Source organism: Heloderma suspectum, chromosome 6 (genome assembly GCF_057233095.1).
Source record: "Heloderma suspectum isolate Gila_16-S chromosome 6, 16-S_ref, whole genome shotgun sequence".
Taxonomy (NCBI): Eukaryota; Metazoa; Chordata; class Lepidosauria; order Squamata; family Helodermatidae; genus Heloderma; species Heloderma suspectum.
Window position 1 is genome coordinate 31,534,714 of NC_139463.1, and position 14,523 is coordinate 31,549,236.

Here is a 14,523-nt window from a genome sequence, read left to right on the forward strand (position 1 = left end):
TAATTCAAACAACCATACACACACACACACACACAGAGCAGTGGAAAGACGAGCCGAAATCCAGGAAGAAACAAAACAAATTTCCTTCAAAGGAGATACATAAACATTAGATAGATGATAGATAGAGAGGTAGGTAGGTAGGTAGATAGATAGATAGATAGATAGATAGATAGATAGATAGATAATAGCTAGAGATATAGATTTTTTTTAAAAATGATTGTAACAAACTTTCCCACAATTGTACAATTGTGATGATCTTTCCATTGAAATGAATAGGGAGACTGAAAGTGTATGCAGCCCAAAAATTCCTGCCTGGGGATGGGGGTAGGCAAAAGCAACTCACCACAGAAGCCCATTAGGGCAAGATCATCTTCAGCAGTGTGTTACAGAAATGTAATAAATCTTGCAGGAGCCATGAATTCAGTGCTATCACGAGATTTGGGGCAGGATTTTCATGGGTGAGGCTCTAAAAGGCCTTGTTGCGACCTCTGTCTGAAGTGGCATGGACAACCAGGCCAGTTGCTCAGTGTAGAGTGTAGGGATTGGGCTCCTTCCCCCCTACCACCTGCTTCATTCAGCCCCACCCATTGAAGATTGGTTGGTTGATAAATAAATAAATAAATAAATAAATGGCAACTGTCCCAGTTAACATCCTGCTGTGATATTTAATCAATGGTGCAGCAATATTTCCTCTGAAATTAGTGTCCGCCTCTTTCTTGGCACCACAATGAAACCCACAGCCGTTCTTACGTGCAAGACTGTGACTGGCCAAGGTGTGGCCCTGCAGGCAGGAAATGACCCAACTCTCCATGCCTGGTATTGACATATTGAGCTGGTGGTCAAGAAAGAGATGCTTCTGGTTGGAGTCCTGGTCAAAGAGGCTGTGAGAATGTAACATGTGCCTTGTTTCCACCCAGCAGCCATGCTTTCTTTGAAGACCCCTGTCCTTTTGCTCCTCAGTATTGCTGTGTTCACAGGCTTCTTCTTTTATGCAAAGTGGGGAGAAATCGTCACTCTTATGGATAAGTGGTACTTGCTAGGCTGATGAGCACAATGCAAGCTGATTACTGTCAGGCAATTAGCGCTGCACCAAGAAATGGCGTAGCCCCCACACCACCTGGTATGGAAATCATACCCACCAGCAAAAGGCAGGACTTGAAACCATTTGCTTAATCTGACCTTCATAGCTGCTTGCTACAAAAGTTTGGATTTGGTGGTGTTTGGGGTTTGCTGGGATTTGAGGGGGGCGGGGGTTCAGCTCATATCCCTGTGCAGCTGGCACCACCTCTGTGTTTGTGTCTATATTCTCTTGGCTCTATGTTCTGCTCTCTAGCTTAGAATCATAGAGTTCCTAGAGTTGGAAAGGACCTCTGAGGTCATCTAGTCCGACCTCCTGTCCAATACAGGATCTGCAATGCAGGATGTCACTACAGCAGCCTTTCCCAACCTGGTGCCTTCTGGATGCCATTGGTCATGCTGGCTGGGGAATGATGGCAGTTACAGTCCAACAGACTTGGAGGGCACCAGGTTTGGAAAGGCTGAACTACACCATCCCTGACAGATGGCTGCCTGAACTCTGCCTAAATACCTCCAACAGCCCCCCACCTCCAGAGGCAGTGTGTTCCACTGCCAAAGAACTGTTATCGCGCACTTGCCGCTCGGAAGCCCCCAATTTCGGAGGCTTCCAGGTCTCCTATGCTGTGCCAGGCTTAAGCCCAACAGGGCAGGAGGAGTGGTGGAAGCAATCTTCACCTCCCTGTCCTTCATCTTCCTGATTTTTGCTAGATGGGCTTTTCAGCCCATCTAGAGAGGGCGCTTCGGAGGGAGAGGGAAGGGTGCTGGAGGAGGCTCAGGATGACTCGTATCCTGGCCTCTCTGGTCTCCTCCCCTCCCTGCCCACTGGAAGGCCCCCTTTCTTCCTCCTCTGAGGTCAGTTTTCCAACTTTTCAGGGCAGACGGTGTGGCTCTTTCTTCACTGGCTGCAAGGGGGCAGGGAAAAGCACTCAGATCTCTGACTAGGGATGTATGGATTGTGTAAAATCTATTCAATCTATGTTTTGCTGATTGTCAGGTTCCTATCATTCTGTCGTCCACTCATCAATGGAATCGGATTTTTTTGTTTCTGAATGTGCACAAATTCACATTGGTGCAGATGCACAGTTGCGCAAATTCATATGTGCAAAAATGCCCAAATTCCCCCAGGATACATATTTTCACAATTTAGCCTATGGGAGAAATGCACATTTTTGGCTTTTTTTTTTTTTTTGCATATTTTTCTTCGATGAAATTTGCACAAAATTTGGCAAAATTAGAACACCAGTCCACAAGTCTGCGGAATCCCCCCAACAGCAGCTAAGCCAGTCCACTGGTGAATCTGCAGGTCGGAGTCATGACAATCCAAATTCATTTGATTCCGTCTTGGATTTCTCCAACATCCCTATCTCTGACCCCCCCCCCTTCTGAGGTCAGAGCACTGTCTCCAATCACAGAGGGATTTTCTGAGCCATTGTATGGTCTTTGGGACACTTGCCCAGGGACCATAGGGCTGCTGTCTTAAGAACATAAGAGCCATGCTGGGTCAGACCAAGGGTTCATCTAGTCCAGCATTCTATTCAGAGTGGCCAACCACCAGCTTCCTCTGGGAATCCACAAATAGGATGTGTATGCACTGGCACCCTCCCGCCCATGTTCCCCAGCAACTGGTGTACATAGGCATACTGCCTCCAATACTGGAGGTAGTATATAGACATCAGGGCTTGTAGCCATTGATAGCCATATCCTCTTATCCCATCTTCTTTTTTCTATCCTTTACCTAGGGAGCCCTCCATGTTCTAATGGCAGCTAAAACTTTGCAGAGAGAGTGCAGTCCCAAAGGGATCTGTGGACAGAACCACCACCACCACCACCACCACTTAAATCTAACCAAACACAAACAGTGATGCGTAGTGATGCATGGATTTTGTTTAACTTCTTCAATGTGTGTTTTGCAGGCCGCCCAGCAACTTTTGTTCCATCATCCACACATTGACAGAATCGAAATTCCACACACACACCCCTTTGGAAAAATTTGCAAAAACAACAGCTGCAATGTATGCAATTTTTTCTGGTATGTAACATTTTGCATATTTTTCTTCGTTCAGTGTACAGTCAATGAGCAGAGCACACAAAAGAAGAGTGCTACACAGCAGAGTTTGAAAAGAGATTGGTGATGTATAAAAAGTTTTGTTTTGTTGAGGTTTTTTTCTTTTAAGAAAAGATGTATATATTAGCATATTTTCCAGTAATGTTCATATTTTTGTATGACTAAATGTGTTTACAATTCTGGAAAGTAAAAAAAAAAAGGTCTTCAAGTCCACATGACTCAATATACTGGTCTGCCTGGAATCTGCTGGTCAAATTCATAGAAATCCAAAGGCATTTGAATCCATTTCAGTTTTCTCCAATAGTGCAAGCACAAGACTAGTCGGCTAACTTAAAACAACAGTTGTCAAGGCCAAGGCTGATGAGAGAGGGCCAACTAGGAATAGGTTGCTGGCCAACTAGCTTGCAATGGTACAGGAACCAGCTCCTTTTGGATGGCCAGAGAATCTCATCTGGCTCCCAGTCCTCTGACTTCCCCATGTTATAGACCACACCTTGAGCTTCTGCTGTGTATTTGAAGCAAACGAGATTCTTATTTTTATTTTTATTATGCTTGCATGGAAATGCTAGGCAATTCAATGGATATGTGCAAAGCTAAAGCTAGTGCTGTGCCAAAAATTTCTCCTGCATTTTTTGACTATTCTCATTCAATTTGATAGAAAAACAAATGCTTTCGGAAATTAATTCACACAACATTCTGGAGAAATTCTCTTGGGTAGGGTTTGGATTGTTTGTGCTTAGAAGGTGGCTGAGGAGTGTGCACTGGTGTCCTGTCCTTCATTGCACACTCCGCTCTCTAGCAGCCTGTAGCCTTTTTGGCTTCCCACACTTCAACTGAAGCTCAAGGGAAGACGTCATGAGGTAATTCTCCCATAGGGCTTTTTCAGCTGAGGAAGCGCCAGCAGCCTGGCAGGCCACAGAGTCAAAACACCCTGAGAATGAGGCAGAACAATGGAAACCTCTTTCATGGGGGAAGAAAACTTTCAGGAAACTGGAGGACAGATTTTGGGACAACACTTTTCCCTGGAGCCGGACACAGCACTGCTCCCCTTACTCCTGCATTGTGATGGCTGCAAAATGGGAGCCAGCTTGCCAGCATAGTGGATGCTGTTGCTACCTGTAGGGGCTGTTCACACAACATGCTAACCCACACTTAGTGGTTGAGTGTGGGTTGTTGTTGAACCGTGGGTTGTTGGTTGAACCGTGGATTAGCATGTTGGCTGAACCTGGGACATTTTCCACAGGTTGGTTGTTAACCATGCAGTGTGGCTTGCGAACGAACCATCCTGAACAACCCAACAACAAACCATGGGTTCTCAAGGTGGCTTGTTGGAGAAGCACAAGCCACACTGCATGATTAACAAGCCACCTTGTGGAAAAATGTCCTGGTTTTAGATAACATGCTAACCTACTGTTCAAAAAACAACCCATGGTTCAACAACAACACACACTCAACTACTAAGGGAGCAACCCTATGGCCTCTAGACAGCAGCTAGACAGCCATAGGATACCATGTTATCCAGGAACTGACCTCGGAGCCTGCACTCCAAGGTTGGTTCCCAGAGAATTGACCTCTTCCCACTTCTGTGCTGCCTCGGAGGCAGCGCAGAACAGCCCCATCCTCCATGGTTGCAAGAGGAGCGTGGAGGGGCCAAAAAGGGGTGGGGCTGGGGGTGTTCCGGGGCAGGGAGGATGGAACTGCCTGTATGACACGTCATACAGCAGCCTCTGTCCCCACTCTGTCCTTCTGCAGCTAGACAGCCACTATTGGCTGTCTAGCAGAAAAAGCAGGGCAGGAGAAGCGTGGAGGGAATGATCCCCTCTGTGCTTCTTCTGCCCTGCTTTGGATAGGTGATCGCTTCCAAATTCGGAGGCGGATGCCTACCTGGATAGGATTGCACCCTAAATGTGCGTTAGTGTATTGTGCCAACCCAGTCGTAGTTGCAATGCAACAAACTCAAAACTATTAGGAAAAAAGAAATAAGTTGTGCTACAACCCCTGCCAAAGTTGATCCCTACTGTGAGGAACTGTTTAGAATTTCTCCTCCCTCTGGAGAAATTTGGGGAAATCCCCCCCCCCGCCCCTGCTCAGTTGCTCTACCCACAAATAGGGTGGAGAATTTTGAGAGACCATTTTCACAAAGCTTTAAGTAAAACTCACAGAGTAGAATATGAATGTGAATTCTTTTTTGCTTTGGGGGTTTGCATTCAAGCAGTGCTTGCCACTAGGGGATTCTTCAGTTGATCCTGGAAACTGTAATCAATCTCTGTGTTAATAGCCTAGAAAGAATCTAGAAAAAAGGGCTAATAGAGAAATGGTTTATAGGGAACAAAGAAACACCTTTGTTGGCAGGATTCTATAACAAGTTTGGGAACCTTTTCCAAGGTTGCCACCTTTGACACACCAAATTGTGGGTAGCCCCACTGTATACCTCAAGCTATATACCTCAAGCAGAAGGTACAATTAGTCAGAGTGTTTTACGTATTAATTATGGAGTTGGAAATCAGGTCACTAATGACTAATTATTCCATTCCATTATAATGTATTCTATTGATCAGGGATGAGTAGAGTTCACGTTTGCAGGATCTACTTTGTTTTTTACTGGGACTCCAAGATCGACCAACTTGAGTCAGGTACAACACAGTGGCTTAGGAGAGAGGGAAGATAGATTTAAGATACAAGAGTGCCTCTGAGCACATACTCAGCCCAGGAATTTGTCTTCCATTCTGGAATCTAACTCACAGTCCTATTACATAAAAATCCATTCCTGGTTTCCCCCACAAGCTTTCTTCCATCTCAACAGCCTAATGTAGAAGTGTACACTTTGGAAGTCAGAAACCCTTGGTGATCTATAGCAAATCTACTGTGAATCTGCACTGCAGATCTACTATTGGACTCAGATCTATCTTCTTCCCACCCCTGTATTGTATATTATCACATAGTACCATTTAATATTATCATTCTTTCTAATACTGATTCAAGTTTTCCCATGCTTATGTGAATTGTGCCACCCAAAATTGTGCCACCCAGACACAAGAGAAAGGTATCAACAGAGTCTGAGTAAGCCCAAAGTTTGCAACTGTACAAAAAAAAATTAGGAAAGAAAATCCTGAGTGGGGAGATCCCTGCAAAACAGTCCAATGATAACTCAATGGCATGGAATGTTAGCAGATGGAGAGATAGAAAAATGACAGCTGGAAAAAGGAGGCACACATAGAGATTTAAAAAAAGAGCCTAGACTAAATTCATCTCATTGTCTGGATAGGTAATTTCCTGATTTAGACTGAGAAGCTATTTTAAAGTATTCCCACGGGCAGAGTGAGAGCTGCACATAGATATCAATGGAGAAACTGAAGATTTTAACGTAGCTGGGGTTGTTCATAAGTATTTCCACCCCACACCCCAGTAAAAAAAACAAAATGAAAAAAACACACACCTCAGAATGCAGAAAAAAGAACCCTGGAGTGGCCAGAATCCTGAACAGAAGCACTCCATCCACACTGCAACATTTATAATATAACAACACATCCTTTTCAGCAATTCCAGTTTCCTGCATAAGTATGACAAAACAAGCAACACTATACATTATATTTCTACAAAACTCCTATTAGTCCCTTAAAAAGCAAAGAATTCTGGGAATGTTTAAAAAATATATGTTTGAGCAAAACTTCAGATTTGTTCAGGTTTGCAATTCAGGCTTTGCAAAAGAAAAAAAAAAAGGACACGCTCCATCCATAATTTTTCTACTTGTTGTAGGCAGAGTTAGGAATGAACGGCCATCCTAAAGTTCCATTCATCCATGCATGTCTCATGCAGACAGAGGAGAGCAAACAAACCCAGCAAACTCTCTTGACAGTTTGTCCATCTCAGGCATCCCAAGCTTTGCAAACTTTGCTCAGGGAGGTGATGTCCCTAACATCCTCCAGGTGAAGTCCTTGTCTCTGGCCAGGTCCAGCCCATGAACTGCAAGAAGCCTTGGGGTACAAATTCTTCAAACAGACTGAGTCTGAGGACTCCCCATCGGTGAAGATTTTATTCCGGGCACCAAAGCCACTGGTGCTGCCAGTTGCCCTCTCAGCATATACCTCGTGAGGGACCATCCCATCAGAGCAGCTGTGGAGCTTGAAGACCATCTGGAAGCCCTTCTTGAAGTTCTCGTTGAAGTAGCCATAGATGATGGGGTTGACGCTGCTGTTGGAGAAGGCCAGCCAGTGTGCAAAAGGGAATACATAACCTGCCAAGAGGTTGATGTGCTGCTCATCTAACTTAGCATAGTCTGTGAGCAGCATCAGTGTCCACAGGGGCAGCCAGGAGAGCATGAACAGCAGGGCCACCAGGACGAGCATTTTGATGACCTTCACCTTCCTCCTGGAGATGGCTGTGTTGCACTGATCTTGGCTTTCCACCCGGTACTGGCTCACTGGGCCCGGTGACCTGTACAGCTTGAACCCAATCCTGCTGTACATGAAGGTAATGAGGGTCAGAGGAGCTACGTAGATGTGGGCAAAAAGCACTGTGGTGTATATCTTGTGCATTTCACTGTCGGGCCAGGCTTCATAGCAGGAGTACAAGGGGTAGGTCAGACTGTGATTGTTGCCATAGACCATGTAGCTGTCCTCCTCCTGAACCACGGTGAGCATGACGGTGGAGGGGCACATGATAGCGATGGCCAGGACCCAAATGACAGCAATGGTGTTGAGTGCCTGGAACAGGGAGAGCTTGGGCTTAAATGGATATACAATGCAGCGGAACCTGGAGAGAGACAGAGACAGAGACAGAGAGAGAGAGAGAGAGAGACAGAGAGACAGAGAAAGAGAGAGAAAGAGAAAGAGAGAGAGAGAGAAAGAGAAAGTGCAAGTAGGAAATGAGTACCAAGCAAAGCATGGAGAGGAGAAATTAGGAATTTGCCTTATGCTACATCAGACTATTTGTCCATCTAGTCTAGTATTCTCTACTGAGAGGGTAAGGATGATGGCTGAAGATGATGGGAGTTGTAGTCCATCACATCTGGAGTAATGTTGCCTTACTACACGTTACGGGGTGCTTCCAGATGGATGGCTCCTAGCGCTGCTGATCAAACGGCATTAGGCACCCATTTCACCTTTTTCTCCTTTACATTTTTTCCCCCGGTAAGAAAAAGGACAGAAGAAGTGGTGGGAAAGTGTGGGAGGGTAACAAACAGAAGGCGATGACATCTAGACCCAGTGCTGGCTCCAGGTTTTGGACGGCCCTTGGGCAAGACACCCTCAACGGGGCTCCTCTCCCAGAAAATCCATCTTCTCACCACCATTGTCACCAGCTCCACTTGCTCCTCATCCTCTTTCTCATCATGGCCACCACTTGCTTGCTTGATGGGCAAAGAGCCAGTGAGCAAGGAGGCCGTGGCATCTGCTGCTCCTCCTCCTCAACACCACCACTGCTTTCTGGGCCAGAGTGAGAAGCAGGTGAACAAGCAAGTTGCGGTGGTGATGAGGAGGAGCATGTCCAGGGGACTTTTGTCAGTGGGCCCCTACTGGGGTGTGGTCCCTTGACAGGAGCCCAACCATGCCTACCCTTGACTCCGGCCTTTAATGTACAGCCACATGACTGACATTCTCTTCTTTAATACTAGAAACTGGAGTTTACATTGATTATTTTGTCTCTCTTTCTTTTGGAGCAAGCTCCCCTATTCCAAGTCAGACTACTTGTCTATGCAGCCCCATACTTCTCACTGGGCCCTCGTTGGGGTTTGGGCCCTCGACAGGTGCTCAGCCATGCTTACCCTTCACGTTGACCCTGTCTGGACCTCCAGGTAATATTCTGTGTTTAAGGCAGAGTGACTGAAGGATAAAGCCTCGTCTGGAAGCATCCCAAGTGTCCGGGCTATGGCAGTTTCCTCATTTGTTTCAATGCAAGGCGACAAGATGTCAGACTGGTGGCTTCCTCTCTCCCATTCCCCATCCATCCCCATATCTACATAGCAGAGCATCGGTGGGAGGAGAACTGTGCTTGATGCTATTGCAAAGTTGGATGTTCTGCCTTTAGGACCGCCCCCTCTCACCTGTACACAGCAATGGCCACCAGCGTGAAGACCGACGATGAAACGGACATGCCCTGTGCAAGTCCACTCATCTTGCAGATGCTGTTGCTGAAGGGCCATCCTAGGAGACAGCAACAAGAAACGGGAGCCACGAGCAAGGCCAAGTTTACCAGCTTTATGCATTTAATATACAGGTGGTCTCCCTCCCTCCCTCCCTCTCTCTCTCTCTCTCTCTCACACACACACACGGGAAGCTGCTGTATACTGTCAGACCACTGAGTCAGCCCACTATTGTTGACCCACAGACTGGCAGTGGGTCTTTGCAGTGGAGGCTGGGGCTCTGATTTCAGTGTGGCTGTGAATCCATCCTGGGTCTTAATCAGAACCAGCCAGAACTCTAAAGTCCCCCAAACATGTTCAGCACCTTAGATAGCCCCTTTAGAGTCCTGGCTGGTTCTGACTGAAACCCAGAATGGGTTTACAGCCCCACTGACACCAGACCCACCAGCCTCTACTGCTAGGTCATCAGCACATGTCATGAGGTGGGCAACTTGTGGTTCTCCAGATGTTTTAGCCTACAGCTCCCATCATCCCTCATCTGGTTTTAGTCAGAACCAGCCAGAAGTCTAGAAAAGCTATCCAAGGTGCTGAACCCTATCCCCAAAATAGGTTCAGCCCCTTCAATAGCTTCTGGCTGGTTCTGGCTGAAACCTGGAGTGGATTCACAGTCCCACTGAAATCGGAGCCATCAGCCTCCATTGACTCTTTGTTGTAAGAACCCTTCATTGTGATTGTTATTATGATGTGTTTTAACTTTCTGGAAACTGCCTTGTGTGGACAGGGTGCACTGAAAGGCAAGTCAGAAATCTTTTAAATCAGGTGTGGGCAACTTCAGGGGGTCCAGGGGCCACTTTCCACCTCCTGGACATCCCTCCCCACCACCACATGTGCGCGCACATGCACACACACACACAGTGGGCTGCATTCCTGCCACTGCCACACCACTGACAAAAAAATCGGCAGTATCCTGCCCAGTTTCAACAGCAAACTGCTTTGGAGGTTTAAAAAGGACAAGCTAAATTTGTCTCTTTTAAGCCTCCATAGCAGTTGCTGCTGAACTTTGGTGGCAAACTACTGTGGGTCACTTCCATGCCTCCAAATTTTGGTGGCAGGGGCTGCACCAAAGGTCAGGGGGGCCATGTGGCATGTAGATGTGCTGCCTATCCCTGTTTTAAATGAATAATAAATAACGGCCCAAACCTCTGCATGTTTAGATGGAAAAGGTCCTACAACTCCCAGCATTCCCCAGTCGGCCATGATGACTGGGGCATGCTGGGAGTCATAGGACTTTTTTCTATCTAAACACGCAGAGCCTTGTGCACTAAATAAATAAACCTAGTTGAATCAGCCCAAAGATCCATCCAGACTACAGCACCCTGCTCCCCAACAAATGGTTTTCAGGGGATGCATGTTTGTATTTATTTATTATTTTATTTATTATATTTATTACCCACTTTTCATTAAAAGAAAATAATAATCCCAAAGCAGAGCACAACACTAATAGCACACAATAAAATCATACTATCAGTCTATAGCCATCAAGTCCCTTTTCCTTACCTGTGATCAAATTGTCTAGTAAGGTGGTAGGCACACAGAAGATGCCCACCAGCAAATCGCTGATGGCCAGGTTGAGGATAAACAGGTTGGTGACTGTTCTCATCTGGCTGTTTTTCAGTACAATGAAGCAAACCAGGCTGTTCCCAACCATGCAGGTGGCAAAGATGAACACATAGGCAACAATGTAGATGGCAGCGACAGGTGGCGAGTGCTGGTAATAGGGGGAGTAAGTCACATTCCTTTTAGTGCTTCCCAAGGAGTAGCTTGTTTGGTTAATGCTCCCTTCCAGGACCTCCATGGCATGGCAGTGATTTGGCTTACCTGGAAAAGAGCAAGAGGAAGCCACAAGTGAATTTTGATGGCTAACTCAAGAACCACGTTTGTATCAGATGAGCTGATGACAACTTAGAAAGACAGTTGCGAATGGAGGAGATGTCATCTGTACAAGTGGATCTATCAAGGCTCACCAAAGAAAATAAACCACTGCCATGTTGCTAGAGAATGGAGCAGAACTGGAGGACAGGGTGGGCTGGAAGGGGAGGTAAAGGCCACACCCAGAAGACACAACAATCTACTTAACAAAGGGAGTCTTGCATTCGTTGCCTCCACCCACTTTTGCCTCTGGATCCACCCTCTTTTGCTTCTGGCCCCGCCCAGCACATCGGAATAGGCCTTCAGGCTGAAAAAGGTTCCACACCACTGGCTTAAATATAACAAATCTTCAGGTACAATCTTTAACCCCCTGCAAAAATGCCTCCATGCATTCTTGTGAATAACATGGGGAGACAGAGCTGGGCTGTGCCTACCACCATGCTACCAAAGTCAACATCCCTGTCAGCTCCACGTCCTGACCATCGCATGTTTGGTGGAAGGTCTCAAGAGGGAGCCTACAGACATACAGCTGTATGCACATAAACCCCTCCACAAGATTGGGAACCCCACACGATCAGAGCTGCCGACTGCATGGAGATGCTAATGCATACAGCTGTACATGCAGAGCAGGAGTGCAGAACCCTGGCCCGCAGGCAGAACCTGGCTTGCTGGGCATCCCAATCCAGCCCACGGAGCCCTCTGGAGCCTCCAAGCCCCTCACTGGAGCAGGTACAATCCCAAGGCCTCATCTTGCCCTTGCTGGCTGTTAAGGTCTTCCTTGACAGCCAGAGGAGGCAGGATGAGTCCTCAGCACTGCACACACCCAAGCCTCTCTTGCCATCTCCTCCTTGCAAGGTTGGGGGGAGGAGGCATGGCGATAACAACTCCAGGCTGCTTCTGGGTGTTCACTGAGCTCTGGGGCACTCGGTGACTGGGTCTATCAACACGCCATGACTTGGTGAGCAGGGACCGGGCACATGGGAGTTCACCAGCCTCCTGGATGACTCTGGGCATTCGCAACATTCCTATGTGTTACACATTTCTCCAACATCCATAGTTTCCACCCTCTGTACACAAGAAGGCATTTCTGAAAGAGGCTCTAGTCATAACATGACCAGCCATTTGTTATGGGGAGAGCAATCCTATGGCCCCTGGACAGTGTCTGGGGGCCATGGATTACTTCAGATTCCTGGATCTGAGACTGGAGACAGCGCTTCAACTGTGGACCCAGGAGTCCGAGTTCCCTGCCCCCTCCCCCTCACAGCAGGCACAAACAGAACCAGCCAGCTGCCTCTCCGAGGTCACAAAAGCAACCTCAAAGGGAAGGTAATGGGGGCTTTCCAATGGGCAGGGAGGTGAGGAGACTGGGAAGGTCAGCTTACAAGGAATCCTCTGTCTTCCCCAGCCTCCTTCACTCGCCCTCCTCAGTGCCTCAGCTAGATGTGTAAAGAAGCCTGTGTCTAGCTGACATGCAGAGCGGGAGGAATGTGGAGGCGAAGACTGCCTCTACTGCGCCTCCCTCTCTGCATTGGATGGCCATAGGACTGCACCCTAAACCATTGTTGCAAGGTAGTGAGATTGTTGTTAAGGTTACTTAGAGACTTTTTTTAAGAAAAGGGAACATTCTATTTGGCTGTGGGGTCTTGCATTTATTTTTAGAGTGGTAAAAATGGTAGATTAACAAGATCAGCCTTGGATGGCCTTCTCTCCGTCCCATCAGCCAGGACAGCTAGACTGGTGGGGGTGAGGGAGAGGGCCTTCTCTGTGGTGGCCCCCACTCTGTGGAACTTCCTCCCTAGGGAACTCCGCCATGCCCCCTCTTTAATGAGCTCCTGCCGCGCATTAAAAACATGGTTGTTCAGGCAGGCATTTGGGGTGGGTTAAGGTATTTTTAGAAAAATGTTTTTACTGTGGAATTTTATTGTTTTAAACTGTTTTATTATATATTCTGTACATTGCCCAGAGTGGCTGGGTGACCAGCCAGATGGGTGATTAATAAATTTAATAAATTAATAAATTAGCGCTCACAGTTCCACCTGCAATCCTGTCCACCCAGATTTCAGCTGCAGGTTTCCTACTGTGGTTGCTGCAGATAGAGAGTCACCATCTCATCTGTAGCCTGGACACCATCCTGAAGAAGATCCACCTTGTTGCAACTAAACAAAAACAAAAACCTTTAAGAAAGCATTGTAAAAGAATTTTAAAAATCTAGCAACTTCTTAATGGCGCAGTGAAGGTTTGAGGCCTACAGAGGCAAGGAGAGGTAAAAAGATCAGGTCTAGAGGGCTGGGTTTTTCTGTCGGGAGGGGGTATTCCTGAGAGGATTAGTTTCATTTTCACGGTTAAGTTTCAGTTTCATTCTCCGGTTAAGTTTCATTTCTTCAGGACTGAAGCAGTACTTTCAGTTTTGAGGGAGGACAGTATATAAACAGAGCAAGAGACTCAGGAAGAGCCAGTCAGGAAGAAGCAGCCTGAAGAAGTAGGGCTAGGGTAAAGGAACTTGTGTTTTGCAACTTTTATTTTCTCTTAATGTCTTTTGTATCACTCAGCTCTATTGTGTAAATACCTTTAGTTGTGATTTGCTTGCTTTAGGGTGCAATCCTATGGGGATAGGCAGCTGCCTCCCAACTCGGAGGCGACCACCTATCCAATGCAGGGAAGGAGAAGCACGGAGGGGATTGTTTCCTCCGCAGTTTTCCTGCCCTGCATTTGCAGCTAGACAGCCGATTTCGGCTGTCTAGCCATGGGAAGGGGGAGCAGGGGAGGAGGCTGCCGGATGACACCTAGGATGTGTCATACCAGCATTTCCGCCTTACCCACACCGGAATGCCCTGTTTTGGCCACTCCGCACTCCTCAGAGTGTGGAGTGCAGGGCTCTTCTGTAGCGCCTATGAGGCAGCGCGGAAGTGCGGGGGGAAGGTCGATTTTCCAGGAAGAGACCTCAGAGCGTGGGCTCTGAAGTTGGTTCCTGGAAAACCACATCTCCTATGGCCACCTAGCCACTGACTAGCGGCCATAGGGTTGCTCCCTCCATTTACCAGTCAACTGTTGTGGTTACACCCTGTGTCTAGATTGTCAACCACCGCATGTCTACAGCTAGGGATGGTGGAGTATTCCGCCACAGACCCCAGTGAGGCCAGATTCAAAAGAATCCAGCCTCCAGAGTCTGCGGCGGAAAGGATCGCTTACCTCCGCCTCCCTCCAGAATCCTTGTGAGCCGGATCCTCCCCGTGGCGATCCCATGGATGCGCGCCAGCTCCGTATTGCTGGCTAGCCTATCACATGAAAAAACACAGACGCAAATGGCATAGTGGATGCCCCTTATGGCCATAAAGCCCTTAGTTTAACCTAATTGCAGCCATTTACGTCTGTA

General features: G+C 47.3%; 1 protein-coding gene across 1 annotated transcript; it reads right to left on the bottom strand.

Annotated features, from left to right (window-relative positions):
* Positions 1 to 7,008: 7,008 nt before the first annotated feature.
* On the bottom strand, positions 7,009 to 13,228 carry LOC146340615 (neuropeptide FF receptor 1-like). Its single transcript, XM_084808178.1, has 4 exons — positions 13,179 to 13,228; positions 10,779 to 11,099; positions 9,183 to 9,282; positions 7,009 to 7,894 (listed from the first exon to the last, which is right to left on the bottom strand). The coding sequence occupies exons 2-4, from the start codon at positions 11,074 to 11,076 to the stop codon at positions 7,009 to 7,011; spliced, it is 1,284 nt and encodes a 427-aa protein (XP_084664304.1). The 5' UTR covers positions 11,077 to 11,099; positions 13,179 to 13,228.
* Positions 13,229 to 14,523: the final 1,295 nt, after the last annotated feature.

Bases quoted from the DNA above. Each gene is read 5' to 3' on its own strand.
- LOC146340615 (XM_084808178.1), bottom strand. From the start codon at position 11,076: ATGGAGGTCCTGGAAGGGAGCATTAACCAAACAAGCTACTCCTTGGGA. The intron at 9,283-10,778 runs GTAAGGAAAAGG...GCTGTCTCCTAG, and splicing joins ACTAGACAATTTGATCACAG to GATGGCCCTTCAGCAACAGC. The intron at 7,895-9,182 runs GTGAGAGGGGGC...GTCTCTCTCCAG, and splicing joins GTGGCCATTGCTGTGTACAG to GTTCCGCTGCATTGTATATC.